The 22,408-nt window shown below is 51.0% G+C and overlaps 2 protein-coding genes across 2 annotated transcripts; both read left to right on the plus strand.

The window, feature by feature from the left end:
- The first annotated feature begins 1,860 nt into the window (after positions 1 to 1,860).
- LOC104342970 (keratin, type II cytoskeletal cochleal-like) lies at positions 1,861 to 8,269 on the plus strand. Its single transcript, XM_086478745.1, has 9 exons — positions 1,861 to 2,445; positions 3,043 to 3,257; positions 4,986 to 5,046; positions 5,541 to 5,636; positions 5,922 to 6,086; positions 6,628 to 6,753; positions 7,242 to 7,462; positions 7,820 to 7,854; positions 7,965 to 8,269. Exons 1-9 carry the CDS (start codon positions 1,861 to 1,863, stop codon positions 8,267 to 8,269), a joined length of 1,809 nt encoding a protein of 602 aa, XP_086334871.1.
- A 7,727-nt stretch (positions 8,270 to 15,996) lies between these two features.
- Positions 15,997 to 20,502, plus strand: LOC104342963 (keratin, type II cytoskeletal 6A-like). The gene is made up of 9 exons (XM_009946723.2): positions 15,997 to 16,500; positions 17,533 to 17,747; positions 18,285 to 18,345; positions 18,546 to 18,641; positions 18,887 to 19,051; positions 19,270 to 19,395; positions 19,630 to 19,850; positions 20,139 to 20,170; positions 20,306 to 20,502. The coding sequence occupies exons 1-9, from the start codon at positions 15,997 to 15,999 to the stop codon at positions 20,500 to 20,502; spliced, it is 1,617 nt and encodes a 538-aa protein (XP_009945025.1).
- Positions 20,503 to 22,408: the final 1,906 nt, after the last annotated feature.

Below are 22,408 nucleotides of genomic sequence, written 5' to 3' on the forward strand. Positions count from 1 at the left end.
CACCCAGGAGGTTCCCACGTCTCCACTCCCGAGGCGAGAGCACCCCCTTGCTACCGCCCAGCCGCCTCCCTTGCAGCGGGAAGGTGCCTTGCAACAGCCCGTCCAACGATCCCGCTTCCCGAAGGTGCTGCGGGTGCCGGTGACTCACGTTATTGGCAATACGCAGCGATGGGAGGGCTTGCAGCAGATGATACTTGTGAGCGCTGCCTTTTTCCTGATTGCAGCGAGAGAAAGAAACCCAACGCAAACAATATAAAACAACAAAAACCCCTCCCTTTGCTCAGGTTCTTTCAAGTTCCCAGACGGAGAAAACGGCAGTTGGAAACACGTCAACAGAAACAAGCTATGAGATGCAGCAGATACCCTTAAGCCGCTCATTTTGGATTAAGCTCCTGTACTTATTGCTCACGTAGCCAATTTCAAGAACCTTTTTGATTTACCGGCTCGGGGTTTCATCCCTCTGCCCTGCACTGATGCGTTATCTGACACATAACATGGCCGAGGTGGGCAGCCCGCGTGGCGCGAGGATGCGGCTGGCGGGGCAGGATCCAGTTTGCAGAGTATTTTGGGTGGGAGGGAGGGCTGCCTTCTCTCCTAACTTGTGTCCAGCTCTTTATGGACACAAGAGGAGAGCTGCCCAGCTCTTCTGCCTTCACACCATCCTAAAGCACGACCCAGCCTCATCACGGGGCAATATTCAAGCTCCTAGGCAAGGGTTTGCCCAAGAGCCCAAGATCAAGAGGCAAAGGGTATTTTAGAAATTTTTTCCGATTGAACGATCTCAGCAGAGTGAAGAAGGGGGTGGGAGGGAGCTGGAAGAAAAGCGGGTGAATTCCCCTTCACAGAATCTCTTTGAGAGGCAGCAATGACGTGGAAACTGCTGGTTAAATGCAGGGGGGCGGAAAACAAGTGATAAAAATACCACTTCACAGGGAGCTTTTGAACTCTGAGCCTGACAAGGAGCTTCAAAAGAAGAGCAATCATTTCAAGCACCTTTTTAACAACTATTTTATAAGTCTTGTAGCACCATTTAATGTAATTTGAAGTTATTTTGGAAATGGGATTTACTCGCTGCCTTTGAGAGCCGCGCTAATTAATTTCTCAGTTTCCTTCGCAATGAGGGGAGACAATTTTTTGGTAAGATCCCAGAAAATACTGCCACAAGACAGCTTCCACTCGGCTCATCTCCGCAAGCCCGTGATCATTCAGATCCCTTTTCCGAAAGAACTCCAAAGAGCTGCACTGACAAGTAAAACCACCTTCAGCCCCAGCTTTCCCGAGCCGACAACAGCACATGCACGTCCAGTCCCAGAGCCGGCAGCCTTGAAAAAGCCCCTGTTCATGCCGCCCTGTTTGCTGTGCAACACGTTAAATCCTAAACCTCACCTTGCAAAAGCTCCAGCGCAAGGAACCTTACTCAAGCGAGCGAGCCCTTGGCTCACCTAAGGAAAACCGGCTCCCAGGGTCTCGGGAGAATCGTGTTGCATCCTGCCCCTGAGCGCCGACCTCAGCGAGTCGTCCCATTCAATTCTAATTTCATGACTCAGAGCGGCAGGCTTTGGTAGAGGGGGGAGCTCCCTCACTCCGTTACTTTCTTGCCTGCAAACAATGCATTTTTCAGCGCCTCGCCGTAGCCTAGGTGTGTTTGACAAGGCAAGTTGCTGCAAGGCACGTCAAGTTCTGAATTCCCGTGCCAAGTTTTCCAAGCAGATAAAAGAGGAGGCTCCCAAGCTCTCCCATCACAGGGGTTTCTGTCTCCGTTGCCCTCTGCTCTTTTCCTGCTGCGCAGCTTTTATTCACCAGCCTTTTTTTTTTTCCCCCCCTCTCCTGCTCTTTGCATTTCCAATTGAACAAGCCACCATGAGTCGGATCTCTTTCAGATCATCTACTGGAGGGGGCATGAGGGGCTTTAGCTCAGGCTCTGCTATCGTAGGAGGTGGCGGTGGTACCAGAAGCAGTTTTAGCTCCGTCTCTGTCTCCAGAGTTGGAGGAGGAAGAGCCGGAGGTGGAGGAGGATTTGGAGCTGGTGGTGGCTTCGGCAGCAGAAGTCTCTATAACCTAGGTGGAAGCAAAAGAATTTCCTACAGCTCAGTCGGTGGAGGTCTACGGAGCGGAGCCGGTGGTGGATACGGCTTTGGTGGAGGAGCTGGCTTTGGTCTTGGCTATGGTGGTGGAGCAGGCGCTGGTTTTGGCTTAGGAGGAGCTGGTGGTGGTGGCGGCTATGGGCTGGGCAGTGGATTTGGGCTGGGAGGTCCCGGATTTGGTGGTCGAGGTGGCCCTGGGTTCCCTGTTTGCCCACCCGGTGGCATCCACGAAGTGACCGTCAACCAGAGCCTCCTGGCACCCCTCAAGCTGGATATCGACCCAGAAATCCAGAAGGTGCGAACACAGGAGCGGGAGCAGATCAAGACCCTCAACAACAAATTTGCCTCCTTCATCGACAAGGTGAGTGTTTGGTCTTAGACAGCAAGCCAGGCACATTATCAGTTGGGAAAAAACAACAGGAAGAAACTTCGTTTGGATTTAGGGGCTTGCCTGAACTAATCCCAGCCGAAAACCAGCGGGGATTTGGCTGAAAACTAAGAACCGTTCTTCTGTTTCCTCTTTGCAAGGATGAGTTTTTCGGTGCCTTATTTTATTGAGAAAGAAAATCCCCTTCCTCCTTGCAAAAAAACCCATCCCAGGGGCTGGATGAATCTTCTACTGGTTGTAAAATGGCAACGCTCTACACAACTCAATGGGATAACACCAGTTTAAACCCGTAAGGTGGGCTGAGCATCTAGTGGGAGGAGAAACACCTAAAGTTGCAAATACATGTGCTTGCCCTGAAAAATCTTGCTGAACAACTTAGCTGCTTTTGATCCTTTTGAGAATTTGGTGCCCTAAATTAGGACGATCCTAACCATTTCCCTCGAGTGTCCCAGCCCCTCGTGACCTTTTCTTTCTGTGTTGAACGATCCCTCCCTTTCCTGGCAGCAGGGTTTTTTTTTTGCGCGTTGTTCACATGGGCTTCAGCACGTGCCTGTTTTTGTTTCTCCCCAGGTGCGCTTTTTGGAGCAGCAGAACAAAGTGCTGGAGACCAAGTGGAGCCTCCTCCAAGAGCAAGGTCACACAGTCACCAGGAAGTCCCTTGAGCCCCTTTTTGAAGCCTACATCAACAACCTCAGACGGCAGCTAGACAGTCTTGTGGGAGAGAGAGGGCGGTTGGACTCTGAACTGAGGAACATGCAGGACATGGTGGAAGACTTTAAGAACAAGTAAGAAATCGTGCTCTGTAGCATAAATGGTTAACAGGAAAATCAGGGCAAGGAGCTCGTGCTCGCTGGTGCACATCTTGCGTTTGCACCGGGTTCCTCTCCCAGTTTGCAAAATGAACGTCTAAAAGCAAAATTTTGTTTCAGAATTACCTCTAGTCATGTCAGATTTCTTGCGTGCGGGATCAGCGTTTAGCACAGAATTCACGCACCCGTGGGAAGCTGCTCCCGTGTAACGGAGGTCACGGTCTGATCCCTTGAGTGTCCCGAAGTAACACACCCGGAGACAGAAAAACGCACACCTCGTGCCTATAACGGACACGCAAAAAAGGAACGAAACGTAGCCATAAACTGCCAGCTCCAGAATCCCCCATTTCTCTTTCTGCAAAGGAAACCCCAGCCTTTCCAGAGGGCCCCAGGCGACTTGCGTGTGCTCGGCCTCGCTCAGCTCCGATCACGTGCAAGATGCTCAGCTCTTTTCTCTGATCGTTGTCAAAGAGAACGTATCTCCCTGCGGAGGCAATTAATCCCATCCTGAGACAGTGTCCAGCAGAAGTGGGATGAATCATTTTGAGGACATGCCAGTTGGCGTCTGCTGACTATAAGGGACGTTTAGGTGCTTTTTTTAGGCGAGGCCATTCATTTTTAGTTGGCTGTTGTCTGGTGAGAACAACCTCTCCCTTATTCGAGTGCAAATTTGAGAGAAAAACCCTGGAGGCCTGAAATGTGTCTATATTAGTTAAGCAAGTAAAGAGACAGATTTCTGGGCGGGGGCAGGGGGTAACAGGGAGAAGGCACTTAGCGCTGACAGGATGGACGGACACAGCTTCTGGTGTGTTGTACATGGGTGCATTTCAGGTCTCGATCTATATTACAGGCTTCTAGAAACACCGATCGGGCCAAAAATGACAAATGATATTGTCTGGAGTTTGGAGCTACTGCCTGGGAAAGAGAGCACATCTCATTTCAAGACTCGAGTTGGCTCCCACTCCACTGGCTAATTTCCACTTCTTCCCATGTCCGCTCGGAGAGCCATCTGCGGGGATATCTCTGCCAATATTAGTTAGAGGACTGGCACGAACCTGCCTTCAAAAGCCAGGTCTTTGCCTCAAGAGCCTACATGTTTTGTCTACTTTCAACCTATGCCCTGCCCTGATTATCTGATGAGAGGATGTTGCTCAGAGCCATAAAAAGTCCACAGAAACAGTCTGAGGCAGAACCATCTGCTCTTGCACAACCGCGGCTTAAGAATTGCAGGCTTTTTTTTTTTTTTTTTTTAATTAAATGCTGCAGCGGGTTATTCAGAGCCATTAGCTTTATTACAATATCAAATATCGAATTGTTGCATTATTATATATTTGTGGGCATTGCAACGCAGCTTCGTTGAAAGCCTTTTGCATAAGTTTGCTTTGAGCAAAGGTCACTGCTCCTGCTTCCTACCGAAACGGGCTCTGATCCTGCACACATTTATGTATGAGCTTGCCTTTAAGGGCAGTGATTAAAATCTATTAATTTTAGCTGGGACTACTCACACCATGGAGTCTTGCAGGTTCAGAGTCAGTAAGCGTTTGCTCTGCATCTGCTCTGGACTGTAAACAGGTGGGAGTAAGGAACACACGTATCTGAGAGCCGCAGCTGACAACTTGGGACTGGAGTGGTCCCATCTCTGCTTCCCATGCCGGCTCTGCTCTTCGTTTCTGCCGAAACCCTCTCGCTCTTTTATCCTAACAGGTACGAAGATGAGATCAACCGGCGCACTGGTGCAGAGAACGAATTCGTGGTGCTCAAGAAGGTGAGTGAACTGGGAGTTATGGGACGGCCAACGAAATTAGCTCGTCATGCACAGAGTTTAAGCAAAGCTGATGGGAGCTGGGGTCCTCCAGCCTCACGGCTGGGTCAGGCTATGCTGTTGGCAGGTCTAGGAGTAAGTGTGGGCTGGGTCCTCCTGAGGCCATGAATGGGCATAACCTTCTCCGTGCCGGCGGAGCTGCCCGGTTTTCTGCAGATAGCTCCTCCGGTTGCAGTTGCGTCTGGCCTCTCGTGGCTCAGTTCAACTCTGTCTCTGGTCACATGCCCATGAGTCAGCACTTTGCTTTCTGCCCGAGAACCTGGTTCTGGCTCGCAGTAAATGTCCAACATTACATTTAAAAAAAAAAACCCACCCAACCCTTGATCGTAGCGATTTAAAAACAAGCCTAAATAACAGACCTGGAAGCAGAGAGATGGTCCCACTGGTATCCCGAAGCTCGTGGTTTCATCGGAAGTCTTGTGTTTTCTTTTCTTTAGGATGTGGATGGTGCTTACATGAACAAGGTCGAGCTGCAGGCCAAAGCAGATGCGCTGGCAGACGAAATCAACTTCCTGAGAGCTCTCTACGAAGCGGTAAGCAGTCAGCCCTCCCCGTGACAGCATCCTCCGCAGCTCCCTGCCGTACAGCTCTCCACGCCCCGGAGCTCCAGCCACCATGCTTGTGCTGTACGGCAGTAAAAGAGAAGGTGATCACTGCCTTTTTGAAATTCTAACGCAGGCATAAGATAGAAAAGGGCAGAGAGCAGGGGAAAACGCAAGAAAATGGCTCGGGGAGAGGGCTCCTGAGCCACCTCTTGTCGGCACAGTTTCCACCCCAGATACCAGACCATTAACTTCATTTTTTTGCATCTTCTGCAGGAATTGTCCCAGATGCAGCAGCAAGTGTCCGACACCTCTGTGGTCTTGTCCATGGACAACAACCGTAACTTGGACCTCAACAGCATCATCGCAGAGGTCAAAGCGCAGTACGAGGACATCGCCAACCGGAGCCGGGCAGAGGCTGAGGCTTGGTACCAAAACAAGGTGGGTAACCAGAACGACTGACTGATTTCTGTGGCTCACGTGGCATCACACCAGCTGATGGGAGGCAGGACTGACGGAGGAAGGATCACAGCGTTACTCCAGAGATTAATTTATTTTCTATGCGTGTTGCAACAGGCTCTTGCACACAGATTCTCAGTGTTTGCTTGTGGACCACTACCCCTGACCAGCCTTATAGTCCTTGTGGTGAAACCAAGGGACAAGTTGCTTAAATGCCTTGATCCTGGACTCATAAGGAGTGGCTGGTAGATCTGGCTGTGGACACAGAGCACTCCTCTTTCCCTTCCAGGTTCTTAACAGCAGGTGACAGCCATAGGTGCTCTATGCAATGCAATAGCTGCTGCCTTAGCATATATTGATAACTAAGGGCAAATCCCATTATTCCATGGGGAGGTTGCTCAGAGGAATGTCATCCCCCACCCTTAACCTGCATCCAGACCCGCACTTTGTGCCCCGAAGCCCCCTCGCCCTTCCCTGAGCCCCATGGTGCCTAACCAGTGCTCTCCTCCTTTCTACCTACCAGTACGAGGAACTCCAGGTCTCTGCCGGGCGGCACGGTGACGACCTGCGTAACACCAAGATCGAGATCTCAGAGATCAACCGGATGGTCCAGAGGCTGCGAAACGAGATTGAGAGCGTGAAGAAACAGGTATGAGGGGGATGCTCCCGCAGAGCAGCTGCTGCACGGCGGAGGGCAAGCGGGAGGTGATGGTGGCCAGGCACAGCAGAAAGAGCCAGCTCCTCGTGTTAGAGCAGGGCGTTAAGGTCAGGCTTTCCCCCCTGCATTAAAGGGAGCATGGCCATCTCTGTCTTTGCCCGCCAGAGAAGGTCTCTCAGTGCAAGGATGCGCTGCGATAGCTGCTTTCTTGCTGGGGAAGCAAACTGTCAGCTACTAAGCTACCCCAGCAAAGGTGTGTAGCAAAGCAGAGATGTAGATACCTCTCCTTTTCTTGGGGGCCAGGAGCATGGCTGCAGCTCCCCAGTCACCCACCTTCAGATACCTTCCTAAGGGCCCATCAGGAGCTTTCAGTGCCATCCCGGGAGGCACCAGCCAGTATCTACAATACCATAGCCATACTCAGGAGAGCAGTTTGGGGCAGCCCAAGTTAAACAACTACCTGTTTTCCTCGCTTTCAGTGTGCCAGCCTCCAGGCCGCCATCGCCGAGGCAGAGGAGCGCGGGGAGCTGGCCCTCAAGGATGCCAAAGCCAAACTGGCCGAGCTGGAGGATGCTCTGCAGAAGGCCAAGGCCGACCTGGCCCGGCAGCTGCGCGAGTACCAGGAGCTCATGAACGTCAAGCTGGCCCTGGACATCGAGATCGCGACCTACAGGAAGCTGCTGGAGGGCGAGGAGAGCCGGTGAGGACAAGCACATGAACCTGCCGTGTGCTGCTCTTCAGAGCAGGGTGCATCTCCTTGGGCTCAAAGAGACGGCTCACCCCAAGGGGCTGAAGCACCAAGTGATGCAAAGCAAGGGCAGAAAGAGGGCTATTTTAAACTGTGAGCTTTGTAGGAAAAGATTAGTTTCTCCAGCCCTTGGCACCCGATGCACTAATAAAAACGAGCGTTGTCACCTTTCACCTGCAAGAGAGACATACCCCCCCAGAGGACAGCCCCTATTGACGGCCACGAGAGTCTAATTAGATGGTGCCAGTGGCTAATCTTACATCTTGTCTGTGCTCTGGCGTTATTGCTTACTTTCCCCTTTCCCAACAGGCTTGCCGGAGAGGGAGTCGGAGCCGTGAGCGTCTGTAAGTATCTCCCCCGCTTCCACCCCTGTCACAGTGGTGATGGCGCAGGTCCCCCCACCCTGGGGAGCCAGCAGGACCCTAAAGCGGGCGTGCGCCGTGTCTCCCCGCAGCCGTGGTCAGCAGCTCGAGGGAGACGGGCTACGGCGGCGGCAGCGGCCTGGGCGGAGGTCTCGGCATGGGCGGAGGTCTCGGCATGGGCGGAGGTCTCGGCATGGGCGGTGGCGGCGGCGGCGGCAGCTACAGCATGAGCAGCAGCGGCGGCTTCGGAGGCGGGAGCGGAGGGTTCGGAGGGGCACTCGGCTACGGCGGAGGCAGCACCTTCAGCTCCGGGAGCAGCCGAGGTGTCGGCTCCAGCACGGGAGGCAGCGTGAGGATCGTTTCCAAGACCACCACTAGCAAAAAGACCATCCGATAAGGACGTCGAGAACGGGGCCCCCCTGCGCGGACGACGGCGTGTTTCCTGCCTTCCGAGAGCAAGTGCTGCCCTACGAATCAATGGTGTAAATAGCTGCGCTAGACCCTCTCCTTACTCCGTCCTTCACCCTCCACCCTTGGGGCAGCGGGGGAGAGACCAAGACCCCACCGCAAGAATCTGGAGCACATTTGGCTCAAGCATAGGTTGTAACAAGTCACCGGCAGGGCTTTGGAGAGCCGTCGTGGACCCCGGCGGTGGCCCTCTTTCAGCACAGTCCTTGTTCTTCCCTCGCTTTCCCCCCCCGGAGTCACGCGTTCAAAGCGAAGTGGAAGCACTCTGCTGAACGGGGACAGCCGCGCTCGGCCACGCACATTCATTTCATTCGGCCCAAACCAAGGGTGACTGCCTTGCGAAACCGCAGTCCCAGATCCTCAGCAATGAAAATAGCTCCAAGACGCTCTAAAAGCCTCCGCTGGCAACACGTGTTACAACCACCAAATGTTTTGTCTGCAACTAAAGATTTATTTCCAGCCCCTTCTGTCTTCTCAGGCACCTGTGGGAAAGGTTATTGCTTTCTGTGTATATGAATTGCCACACTGATTTCTAACTCCTTGCCCTCATGGCTACAGCCTCTTCACTTCCAAGCCTACTGTACTGTACGGTCCAATAAAGAGCATTTGTCATTTTTAAAATCTGCTGCTTTTTTGGCTTTTCTTCTCCGCTGCTCCGGTTATCGGTGCGTGCTGTGCCCCAGCTGCAGTCGGGACTCTCTGTAGGCAGTTTGTGAGAAAGGATCGTTGCCTTGAGGAGACAAAACTCAGTTTTAGGACTCGGGCTCTGGGACAGGCTGGGGAGGGTGGAAAGGAGGGTGGGATGGATGGAGAAGGGAGGCACGGGGAGGAAAAGCTGCCTCAGGGCTGAGACAAAAGCTGGATGAATCCCACTGCGGCGGTTAACTGCAAAGCTGCCCTTTCCGTCCGTCACTGCAGGAGTGAGAAAGCACGGAGGAGTGGGAAGAGGAAGGTGATTCCCAAAGGTTGAGCTGGGATTCATGAGTTAGCACATGCAGGGCACGGCTCAGCCCAGCCGTTAGTTAATACAAAGAGCAGCAAATCTCACGGCAGGGGAAGCCAGCTCTGGCACCGCGGCAAGAACGGAGGGGAATGGAGCAGCCAAACACCGCCCTAACCAGAAAGAGCAAGTGGAGGGGGGGCAGCACTAGCAAAGAGGGGTGGGCACAGGGCGAAGCGCCCAATATCCGCACACGCAGTATTTGCCCATCGAGGTTTCCCTGGCACATGCAAGTACCTCACTAAATATCCTGCTGCTCCTCTGGAAGGGCTGTTTCGGGGCCTCAGCTTCATTTTGAATGAACCTGAGGACTCCCAAGGCGCCTGCGGCAGCCGGGCTCCCAATTCCTATCCAGCCCCCCAGGGAGGTTTCAAAGACCTGCCTGAACAGAGGGTTTCAGCCAGGCTCCCGCACCGTTCCTGGGCTCCCTCCTGCGGCTCCAAGGGCATCCCTCGGCTCTTGCTCCCTGTGAGGCTGTAGGGCCAGGCCTGACTCCTGGCAGCAGTGACTGGGAAGCACAGTGCGAGGTGGGAACCCAGCCCCGAAGGCAGGAGCTGGAGCATGAACCAAGTGAAGAAAGGGCCCAGGGCAGGAGGGGAGCAGACTTGGAAGAGCCCACAGCCTATTGGGGATGCTGGTCCCAAAAGGAGACCGGTTGGTGTCCACCAACCCGCCCCTCATGCCCTGCAAACTCCAAGGAGGGGGTGCACCCAGGCAGGACCCCAGGGAGAGAGAGGAGAGGGGGCCACCAGCCACGTCTGCAAGGCAAAAGCACCTCACGCACAGCGTGCCGGAGCGCTCACCGCAGGGAAACACCTCCGAGTTCCTGAGCCGATGGGACCCCACGCACCCGTCGCGCTGCGCGGAGGCGTGCAAGCACCAGACAACCCAGCACGGTGTCTCCAGCAGGTGGGGGCCCCGAGCAAGAGAAAGACATGGTGCCACCCTGCAAGGGCTCGATGCCCTGATGGTCCTGGGGTGGGGCTCACACCCACGAGTTTCCCCTCCCGCACCCGGGAAGAGGCAAAGGAACGACGGCTTTGGAAAGTCGGGGCAGCCTGTTTGCACCAGAGGAGGTTTTGCGAAGGGTAAATGGGTTGGGCTTCATTCATTTACAGTTTGCACCAGTTTTCAAGCATCTGACCATGTTTCTCAGACTGTTTTAAGGGAAGCAGAGCGAAGCAGAGGCATTTGTAACAGGCAGGGCATCCCAACCGGGCTCTTGTTGCTAAAGTACATTTTGTTGTGAGCTTTGCTTTTCTTTAATTATTGAAGATGTTAAATATGAGTGTGTTTTGGTTTGATTTGTTGGGTTTTGGTGTTTTTTTTTTAAACAGTGGCATGCACAACACATTGCTGTGCCATCAGCCGCATCAACACGTGGGCCACCACCAGCACCGAACCCTCCACGAAACCTGTTTGTGAGCCGCGCTGCCAAGCCCTGACCCACCCCTGCAGTACCTGGGCAGCCCTGCAGCCCCTGTCAGTCTGGTGCCACAGGCGGCTGTCGGGCCCTTCTCCTGCGGTCCGAGGATGCTACTGAGGCAAAAAAAGCACCGAGCAGCCATCAGTGTCTTCTCTGTTTCCACGGGAAGTGTTTTAAGAGGCCAACGCGGCACTTCTCTGAGAAAGCAGACAGCAGACGCAAAAAGTCACCTTCTATAGTTACCTCCTCCTGATTTGCAGAGACCTGGAAAACTCACGCATTCAAGCCAAACTTGACAAGTAATTTCAGCTGGCAACTTAAACATTACGTGAAACATTACTTTAAAACCAACATTTAATTTCAACATTTTCTATGGGAATGATTCTGCCTCTGGAACGCTGAAACATCTTGCCTTAACATTTCCCAAACGAAACTTTGCAGCTTTTTGAATCAAAAGCAGAATTTTCATCAAAGACAATTATTCTGTCTTCATTTGCAAATGGTTTACACAGCCTGCAAATGAAATAAGGCACAAAATGGCTGCAGGGAAGGTAGCGCAGGACGCAGCAAAACCAGCAGCGGAACAATATTCCCAGCTACCATCTGCGAGGCATGTTCAGTCTGCGCGTTGCTATTTAACCAGGGTAGCAATATCCCGCTGCCCAGAGCGGTTGGAGATTGGAGCCTGGCCGCACACGATGCCAAGCGCCGTGGGACAGCAGCGGGGACCTCCGGGCTCACGTGGAGCGCAATACAGCGCTGCGCGGTAAATTGACGTGAGGCCCCGTAAAACTGGTGCGCTGGGACTGGGCACACTTTCCAGGACACATGAATAATCCTTGTTTATCTTACCAGCTCTGAGGGCAGCACTGTGTGGATCCAGTTTGTTTTAACAGGGAGAAATTAAACGTCCCACGAGGGCTACGGCGCTTTGCAAGGGAACTCGAACGAGGAGCGGCACTCAGCGCAGGATGGAGCTGAGGGACAAGCCACGCGCGGGCACAGAGCTGATCCAAAATAATGGGACTTTCCAGCAACACCGCTTCCAGGGCTCAGTTTATCGGGAGAAAAGACGTATCCTGGGGCCAGGAGAACGGACGAGACGCTACAACACTGCTGCGATCACCTTCAGTGCCGAAGGATCTTGCTTTCCATGCGGAGCTCGGTGGAGATCACAACCGCAGCAGCCCTACTCAGGGATTAAAGACAGGCTTGGAAAGCATCACAACGCAATTTGGGATATTTAGGTTTCTTTGGGTACCGCCATCTAAGCACCAGTGTCGCACGTAGAATAGGATAAAGGAGGTATCAGCTAATACCCACCTAAGGTCAGAGGTTCTTTCAAGATGCAACAAGCCACAGGGGGAAACAAGACCTCCCCGCTCTGTATAAAGCATCTGGCAACAACAGCAATAATGAAGGCAAAGCTATTCCAAAACCCTGGGCTGCATCGGTGTCTCTGTGCTAGCCCAGAAAACAATTATGTGGAGAAAGCAGGTCACACCTACACTTCAAAGTCATCTAGTAGTTATAGCTGACTGGCCTCCAGATACTGCTGGGAACAGGCTCAAAGGACTGCAACACCCATCACGGGGCAACACCTATGGGAAAGCTTCTGAGGAGTTCATCCTAATTCATCCCTTCGGGAAATGAGATTCACGGACACTCGCCTCCCGCTGAGGAGGTCTCTCAGAGGTGCTGGTCCCCGCAGCACAGGGATGCTGCGAGTTGCCTGGTTCCCCGTGGAGAAAGCACGGGGCTGACCCGCAGGACTTCATTCACTGGGGATGAAATAGTAAATTACGGTCAAAATGAGTAGGGTTTGAATTTAGGTTAGGAGCCCAAGTTTAACCCAAAGGCTTTAATTTAAGCAATTAACCTAAATTACAGCCTTGACTTTACTGATAATTAAACTGAGATTAGGTAGCACAGGTGAACCAACCCAAGTTAGCAAAACATGCTCGTATTTTACAAATACACGTATTTTTGTGAACAAAACACACAGAGGCACTTCCAAATATTTCAGCCTTGTCTGAGAAAGGGCATCCACCATCAGGCGCAGGCGGTGGAGAGGAGCAGCGGTGCGGAGAGATGGAGAGGAGGTGATGAAAAGCTGTTGGAGGCATCCCCTGTTCACAGGCTGGGTCCACAGAAAATGGCTCAAATTTTCTCACCAAAGGGGCTGGAGTTGCCTTTATTGCCCTGATAGAGTCAGAACCCACTTTCTGAATCTCAAAGGAGAGTTATTACCTTGATTTCAGCATGATGCGGGAACCAAACTCAGCCAAGACTTTACTCCTGGGTTTACAGCATGGTGTAAAGGGATCTCCTGTCTCTTGGCCTGGGACTTGCACCCGCTGCTGCCTGCCCCCTCCGCTCAGCCTGGTAGGAAGAAGTGAGGCAGGAAAGGGAAGCAAAAGGCTTTGGAGCCTGCTCAAGCTCACAGACGGCCTCTGCCATGTCAGGGGGGCTCTCGCCCGGCGGGACCTGCGCAAACACAGCTCCCTTTGTTTGATGAGGAGGAAAAACTCCAGAGCAGCTTGAGTGAGCCCAAGCATTATCCTCTGGCGGAGGAGAAAAAGAGTGTATCAGAGCAAGCTATCTGCATCAGAGCTGCAAATTCATTACATGCCTGGAGCTGCCGGGTGCATGGGAGACACTCCCCCAGGAGCTACCTGGAAACCCTGTGTTTCATCAACAGAGCAGGGTGGGGGCCCCCCTTGCCATCACCCCATACCCCAAACCTGTAGCTACAGCTCCTTGTGCTCACAGTTCTGCCTTTTGTAATTACCTCTCAAATTCCTTCCAGATGAGTGACAACCACATCACCTCCACCCTAGTGCAAATGTGAAATGGAAAGAAATTAATTTCTTTTTACTTGGTTGGAGGAGCTGTATTATTACTATTATTAACAATGGACTCCAACGCAGTTGGTGTATTCTTTAGCCAAAAAAGACAAGTTTCATATGTAAAAGGAGCCCGAGGGCAAAAAGGAAAGTACTGACGCATCACGCTGTTAGTAACCGAGGGTGGGTTTCAGCCTGGCTAACTCTGCGGAGCCTGAGTCAGCCATCTGGTCTACCCACGTAGTGTTGGTGAAGGTGGAAAGCCATCTTCAGGGGCCTCTCCGTCCGTCTACCTTAGGGTGGGAGAATCTGCCATTTGGTGGTATCTCCGCCGAGTACACACAAACACAGAAAAGCTTTCGGATAGTCAAAGTTACGTGAGATGGGTAGCACCCGAGAGCAATTCCCAAAGGAGCCACAGGCATTTAAGAAGGCTGGCGACTTGCACCTGCCTTTGAATATCTTGCTCTGTGGGACTTGCATCTATATGAACCAAGCACACTGCGCTGGGGGGGGGAGGGAATCCATCTCATGCATTCAAGTCGTGACATCTGCCAACTGGTGGGAAAAACCCTAAGGCTGATCAATAATCCGCTGCCTTCCAGATGCGGAGCTGTTGGTTGCAACCCATTTACTTCCACTTCCCATGGGTGCAAACGTGCAGAGAGTCGGACCCAACAAGACAGACCCGCCGGGCAAAAAGCACAGGATTAAGCCCTTCCTTACAATAAAAGCTCCGTCTTGTAATAAACACCAAAATAAACTAACAATTGCTGTTTACTCCCCCTTCGTTTAAAAACTCAATTTTGAATGCAACCCATCTGAAGGAAAGCAGCTGGGGAAACAACGGGGACTCAAAGTATTTCTGGGAGCCTCCTTGACCCAGCTACCTTGCAAGACAGGGGCAGATCGGAGCACAACACCCCTCCACCATGGTGAGCCCTCAGTATGATGCTATTCCTATAGTGCAGCAGCTGCTCAGACTCACAGACAACACAAGAGGAAGCTGTTCGGGGGGGATGTGTTTGCAAATTCACCCTCTTGTATAAATAAATGAGGCATGAATCATCTTTTCCTGAACAACCCGAAACACAATGAGGGCCAGAAACACTCGCTGTCACTCAAAATGAATTATTTTCCACATTTTTGTTACTCAAACTGCCTGCTAGGCTAAATGCAAAGCAAAGGGCTGCGCTGGTACCTGCGGCCGAGCGAGGAAAGATCCGGGACGTCTTACTGCGTCCAGACCGCCGTGGATCTGGGCAGAGGGAATCCTGCAGAGCGCTTTCCTGGTGGATTCAAGCGGGCAGGATCACGCTTTCAGATGTGCAGTGCTGAAAGAGTTGATTCAATCTTTAGGAAACTACATCGTGTTTATAACCTGTGAGTCGGGAACAGCCCCGGAGCACTCCATTTCCATAGAGCCAGTGGATTCAAAGTAGCTCCCATTCCCACAATCTTTCCTCCTCTTTTTTTTTTTTTTTTTGGTTGTTGTTTGTTTGTTTCCATCCTGCTAAAACACTGAAGTCCAAATCTTCAGAGCCGAGGTACCAGCACAACTACTTGTTGTAGAGCTCAATGGCAGCTGTCAAAACCCCCACACAAACAAAAGACCTTGTCAAAACGTTTCATTTTCATCCCTGGATTTTTTTTTAGTGACAGAAGAAGAAGCCTGCAGAAGCAGGATTTTTCAGAAGAGATCAGCTCAGGGAGCTGAGCCTTTATAGGGATGGAAGCAAAACTATTTCTGCAGATGTACTGTGGTGGCAAAGAGGGGACCATGCAACACGCGTCACAAAAACCCAGGACAGAACAATTTACCGCAGGGCTTGCTGTACGACGCCACTCTGCCCAGCATCAAGCCCTTTCCTAAAATACAAGGGACTGTCACTTTTCAAAGCCCTGCTTGTGAACAGAAAAGGGGTGAAAGGAATCCCGAGGGATGAAGTTTTCAAATGAGGGAGGCGTTGAGTGACAGGCATCTTGAACGGTGTTTTCCTCCCTGTGCCCAACGTGACTCATCGCAACTTTCGAACGCTTTGATATGGCGAAGAGCCTGGCTGTCTACAAAGACGGCAGAAGGCGACAGTTATTCCCAAACAATACCACTGTTGCTCAGAACCCGGCTATATTATTTCAGAAGGGCGTGTGTGCGGAGTGAGTTCACTCTCCAGAATGCTGTTGGACATGCCAAGCCTAATTAATCAGAAAGATGATCCACCTCATCAAACCCATCCCAGTCTCATACATGCATAAAAGGGCTCTCCTGAGCCCGTGGAGAGCACAGGTTCATCTTTCTCCTTTCCCTCCTACTCCTTGCTCCAGGCCAGCACCTTTGCTCCTTTATTCTTGCTGTAGCATCCATCCCAATCCAAAAGCCAGCAATGTCTCGCCAGTCCACCGTGAGGATTCAGAGGGGAAGAAGTGGCTTCAGCGCTGCTTCGGCCATCGTCCCCAACACCTGCCGCACCAGCTTCAGTTCATGCTCCGTCACCCGGGTCGGAAACTGCAATGCTGGCAGCGGGTTCGCTAGGGTTGGTGGTGGCTTTGGAAGCAAAAGCCTCTACAATGTTGGTGGATGCAAGAGGATCTCTGTGGCTGGAAGGGGTGGTAGCTTCTACGGATCTGCAGGTTTTGGTGGCGGCGCCGGTAGCGTGTACGGTGGTGGCTTTGGCATGCCAGCTAACCTTGGCTATGGATATGGTGCGTTTGGTGGTGGCATGGGTGGCCCTGGATTCCCAGCTGGGGGCATCCACGAAGTCTCCATCAACCAGAGCCTTCTGAAACCTCTCAACTTGGAGATCGACCCTAGCATCCAAAGGATCCGAAAGGAGGAGAAGGAACAAATCAAAACCCTCAACAACAAATTTGCCTCCTTCATTGACAAGGTGAGACGTGAGCTTCCCTAAATATCTTGTCCTGATTTTTTTGATGGGGACTCTTTTCTTAGCTGCTTTATGAGCACAAAAGCTGATCAAGAAGGAATAGAAGTAAGGAATGAGACTGGAAGATGCCCAGTCCCCAGAAACTCCAGGGAACGGTACCTGTTACGTAGTGGTTGCTATGAATTAATCATCCAGCATTCGAGGTCCTCCTCATTTGCTGCTTGACATCCCATAGGCAGTGGAGAAAGAAAGCTCTAGAAGACAATCCCATCCCTCTGGAGATGTTGGGGTCTCTCCACTGAGCATTACAGGAGCCTCAATAACAGTTTTTTAGATGGTTAAAGTGAGATGCAAGCAACCTATTTAAAATGACAAAGAAAGGAATCACATGAGTTGGCACTAGGGAGAAGAAAGCTTCTCATTGCTTGAATTTCCTCAAAGGCATTTAGAGCTACCGCTGCAACAGTACCAGCATGTTTGGACTGTTAGTTCAAAATAGCAAAACCTGATCTGACACTGTCTGTCCACTTCATTTCCTTGTTAACTGTATTAAACGCACAAGAGCATCTGCTTGGTTTCTGCTCCGGTTGAGCCGCTCCTCTTTGGTTTCAAGGAAAATGCTACACCATTTTGGAGCTTTTGTGGGGGGTGGGGGAGCTATACTGAAGGGAAGGAGAAATGGCACTTTACTATTGTTCTCTTAATAGGAGTGCGAACCCTGTTTCGCTCCTTATCTGATTTCAGATGCACTCTTCACACAAAATGCCTGCGCTTGGTCTTGATTTAGCAAAGCAATGAAGGGGAAGCATGGTGTGGGAAAATCCATAGTCATTCTAGAGTTTGTTTGCAACACTAGGCAGGGTCCCTGCAGTCAAACAGCAAATTCCTTCTTCTACCAGATGAGAATTTGGCTATGAAAACCAGCTGGAAAGAGTATTTCAGCACCTCAGCTAGTACTGAGACCCCACACTTGCAAGGAAAGCTCTCCATAATCTCTGCTCTTTCAAAACATCTTCAGGATATTTCTGCTTGCAGGTCCGATTCCTTGAGCAACAAAATAAAGTGCTGGAAACCAAGTGGAGCCTGCTTCAGGAACAGGGGATGAAAACAGTTAGGAACAACCTGGAGCCGATTTTTGAGACTTACATCAACAACCTCAGGATGCAGCTGAACGGTTTGCTGAGCGACAAGGGAAGGCTGGAGGGAGAGCTCGTCAACACACAGTACCTGGTTGAGGATTTCAAGAAGAAGTAAGTCTATTGAGTTAGTGGTCTACTTACCCAGGTAGGCGCAGCCTTTCTCCATTCAACATCCTGAAGCCAACTGGGGGATCCAGGAGAGTCTGGGACACAGGAATTCCTGACAGCGAAGGCTGCAACATTTTCTCAAGATAAACGGTAACGGAGTAACAGATCCAAATGCACAAACATTTAGGGAATAATTTAGAATATGATCAAAGACTTATTAAACTAAATTACCTACTGAAAAAAAAAATTACACGGTTGGTCTGAGAGTTTCAGGACGGCATGCTTAATTTGCTTAAGACAGGCAGAAGGAGCATGACTAATGGCCAGAAATAGGAAAAAAAGAACAGATTCTTTAAAATTTAGGTACTTGTTTTAACTAGTTTAGCCTAGAAACATGCTCATGGTCTCTTATTCAGATGCTCTGCAGGAGAAAAGAACATTGTATGCAAAATGCTCTTAAGGAAGTTCATTCCAGCGAACCGAAATCACCTCCGTCTGTTACTTGCCTAAACAAATGCTCCTTCTGCTCCCCTCCATTAGGTATGAAGATGAAATCAACAGGCGTACAGTAGCAGAGAACGAATTTGTGACACTCAAGAAGGTGAGAGCAAATTACAGAATGCCATCTGATGACTATTCGTAGAGCTCTAATCACCTGTTCATTCACAAATCCACCCATTTGTATTCCAAAAGCTGCTTTTTTTTATGGTTTCTTCCCCGGACTGTTATTGCAGAGATATGTGTGTTCCTGACTTGCTAATAAGAGTTTAAACCACATTACCTAAATCTCTCGTCCTCCAGGATGTAGATGCTGCCTATATGAACAAGGTGGAACTACAAGCCAGGGTAGATGCGCTGATCGAAGAAATTAATTTCCTGAGAGCCCTCTACGAAGCAGTGAGTATAACCACCTCCCGAGACATCTCAGCCCTCAGTTAGGAGCTTCCCTCCCTCCTCTCCTCCAAAAGCCTGTAATTTCTTCCCCCAGGAGATGCTAAATCCTTTACCTCTTCAGTTATACCAACCGTCTTAGCTGTTTAGATAACAATCTGTAGCCTCTCCCAGGTCTGCACGCTCATCTAAAAGGATGAAAAGGCATCTCCCAAGCGAATTAGCTCACCTAATCCCCGTGCACTTTGCAGGAGCTGTCTCAGATGCAGACGCAGATCTCTGACACCTCTGTCGTTCTCACCATGGACAACAACCGAAACCTGGACCTGGACAGCATCATCGCGGAGGTCAAAGCGCAGTACGAGGACATTGCCAACAGAAGCCGGGCTGAAGCAGAGTCTTGGTACCAAACCAAGGTGAAGAAACTGGGGGTTTCCGTGCTGTTATCTTCATGTCTTGTCTTGAACAGATAAAGATCGACTCTTCCAAGAAAACCTTCTCAAATATTGCATCTTACACAGCAGCACTCGGGCTGCTAGTCTGGGTTTGAGGAGGGACCCATGCTTTCAGGCACCTGGGTTACTCCAAAACCAACGGATTTTACCTTGACTGGTTGTTCCTCTCCCTGTGACAGTACGAAGAGCTGCAGGCTACGGCAGGCCGGCATGGGGACGACCTCCGTAACACCAAGCAGGAGATCTCCGAGCTCAACCGCCACGTCCAGCGGCTGCGGTCTGAAATCGACAGCGTGAAGAAACAGGTAAAAAGCAGCAAACCCCACGCTTTTAACCAATTTACCCCCTGACTTTCAAGGGAGAGGAAGGAAAATATCAGAGGCAACGTAGGCAAGTTCTGCTTTTTCTCTCGAAAAGAGAACTGTCCCTAAAAGTGGTTAAGCTGATGGTGCTGGAACAAGACCTGGTGATTTCAGAGCAGAAAAAGAACAAGTCTAGGTCTTGTACGGGGAATCTGACAGGGGGGTTCTCTCCTGTAGTGTGCAAATCTGAAAGCAGCCATTGCGGACGCCGAGGAGCGTGGGGAGCTGGCCCTCAAAGATGCCAAGGCCAAGCTGGCTGAGCTGGAAGATGCTCTGCAACAGGCCAAGGCTGACCTGGCCCGGCAGCTGCGCGAGTACCAGGAGCTCATGAACGTCAAGCTGGCCCTGGACATCGAGATCGCGACCTACAGGAAGCTGCTGGAGGGCGAGGAGTGCAGGTGGGTGGGAAACAGAACCCTTCTAGTCCTGGTGTTGGAGGAGCAAAGCCATGCAAGCACTGGAGATGCTCAGCATTTCTGACAGGCTAAACAGGGCATTAGGAGGTGGGGAGGGGAAAGATTGTCCTAGCTAATGGAAATAACATTGTGGGAGTCATCCCTGAATTACACTAACTCTTCATTTTTTCTCCCCAAAGGTCTCTAGGAAATGTAGTCTATTTTCTCCCCCCCTACCCCCCCCCAATCAACAGACTTCTTATCCTTTTTGTGTGTTCTGTCCCCTAACAGGCTGGCTGGAGATGGTGTCCCAGTGAATATCTGTAAGTCTCTGAAATACTTTACAAAAAACTCCCCCAAACCCAAAACTTACAATTACCCCATTTCAGCATCAGTGTGTCTGCACCAAGAAGCCAATGCCCAGAGAAACGGAAAGCTTTTTCTTCTCCTTCTTCCAGCTGTGACCAGAACAACTGTGGGAACGGGATACGGAGGAGGAAGCAACCTCAGCATGGGAGGGGGAATCTGCAACATGGGGAACAGCTTCAGCTGTGGAAGCGGTCCCGGCGTGAGCAGCACCACCCTCGGAGGCGGCAGCAGCTCCAGCGTGAAGTTTGTCTCAACCTCCTCCACCAGAAGAAGTTACAGAAGCTAAAAGTTTCCTTTCAGACACCTTCACTCGCCAGAAAACACCTTAACGCTGGTCCTTTACTAAAGCATAGTTGGGGTCAACAGAATGGGGGCCACCTAAACCCTATGTCTTGTCGCACAAGAGCCTCACTTTAGGAACTCACTCTGTTTGCTGTCTAGCACGTGTCGTGTAGGGCTCTGCTACTGAACACGAGTCCAGCTGTTTTAAATTTGCAACTTGCTTGTTACAGCTCAGCATTTTTTGGCCGGATTTTGTATATAAAATGTGTCCCATGACTGTTTGTCTCTCTTCACTTTCTGGTGTTTGTCTAATAAAAATGCATATGTAATTTATTCTATTTCGTTTGACCTTTTAATTAAAAGGCACGGAACAGCAAATGCAAATGCAGATAACAAGCACTTTTCCTAGGGCCCTGCCCAGTTAAAGGCTCAGACTTTTGCTCCTCATTCACATTTCCTGAATCTCTCCACTAGCAGCCAAAACACACAGGCACGGCGTAGCACCAAAGGGAGGTTTGCCGTTGATTTCAATGCTCTCCCCACCGTGCAAGTAAAACGCCTGGAAGCTGAACACAGGGCACGCCAAGGCAAGAGCCGGGCACAGGGGAAAAGGTCTAAGATTCATTTACTACGCAGCTCCCAGCCAACACAACATCCAACAGCCTGGCTGCCAGGGGGTACAAAGGGTAGCGCCAAGTGTGTGATGTACCAGCATAAACTTCTAACAATGGGGAACTAATTACTAGGGGAGTCAGAGCAACCGCCCGACTCGTTCAAGTATATCAGTCCATCTCAAAACCCCTTTTACTGTGAGCTGTCTCCCCTAAGCCTCGGTGCCAGCAGTGCTATCATCTGCCCGAGAGGGCTGAAAGCACTCCCTTTCTGCTCAGAGCACTGGTTTAGGTGTTTACCTTGGCTCTTGATGCCGATGTCCCCTCTCCTTTGACTACAAGCAGGTGGAGGATCTGGTCCATATGCATTCACGTGCTAAGTTGAATTAAATACGGCTCATCCGCTCGCTATAAAAAATATTCAAGAATGGGAATCCTGTTGGAAAGTGAAAGTCTTCAAGATCCAACGTTTCCTCATGTACAATGGAGACAAGATCTTCTACTGAGAAGGTGGAGAAGAATGGGAGGAGGTGTCGCAATTTTAGATGTGGTTCTGACTAATCGGGAGAAATTAATTAGAGAAGTTAAAAGCAGAGCATGAGCTGGCTGAAAGCTACGGAGTGACAGATCTCATTGCTGGAAGATCAGCTGAACAAATAGATGCGATCAGAAAAAAAAATCCCCAACCCTCACCCCACGTATTTCAATAAGCTCAAGTAATGGGTAGAGAAGCACTCCTAGGAAAATACTCAGAGAGATGGGCAAATAGAGGGAAACTGGCAGTGCCAGGATTTCCTTTGAGACCAGCACATGCCCATAATTTTCTAGGATGCTCTGAACGCTGCCTGTTCCTCTCTGTATCCCGCAGGAAACTTCTCAAAAACTTGCAGGCTTGGCTGTGGGTCTGCTGGGCTCTCCGCTCCTGCTCCACCACCTCTACCTGCTGAATATTCACAGCAGCTTCCTAAGAAGGAGGAATATCCTCACTCTGAATGGCAGCCTGGGCGAGGTTAAGTAATGGTCTTCCTCACTGCTGCCCAAACACAGTCTCTAACCAAAGAGGATGTAAGGTACATAGCCAACAGGCGCGTCGGACGGATGCCATCCGCTGCATCAACACCTGGGTCATAACGCAGAGGTTACGAAGCCCTTCAGCTAGCATGGGAAAGGCTGGGGCCAGAACATTTGTTCTCCCAGGGCACCCCTTTTTAAGCAAGATACAAAAAAAAAACGCCCTGGCAAAGGTTCGCATCTCTGGATACAGGACCAAGGTACAGCTGCCCTTGCTCCGGAGCAGAG

The sequence above is a fragment of the Leptosomus discolor genome, chromosome 27 (genome assembly GCF_034619465.1).
Source record: "Leptosomus discolor isolate bLepDis1 chromosome 27, bLepDis1.hap2, whole genome shotgun sequence".
Lineage (NCBI taxonomy): Eukaryota > Metazoa > Chordata > Aves > Leptosomiformes > Leptosomidae > Leptosomus > Leptosomus discolor.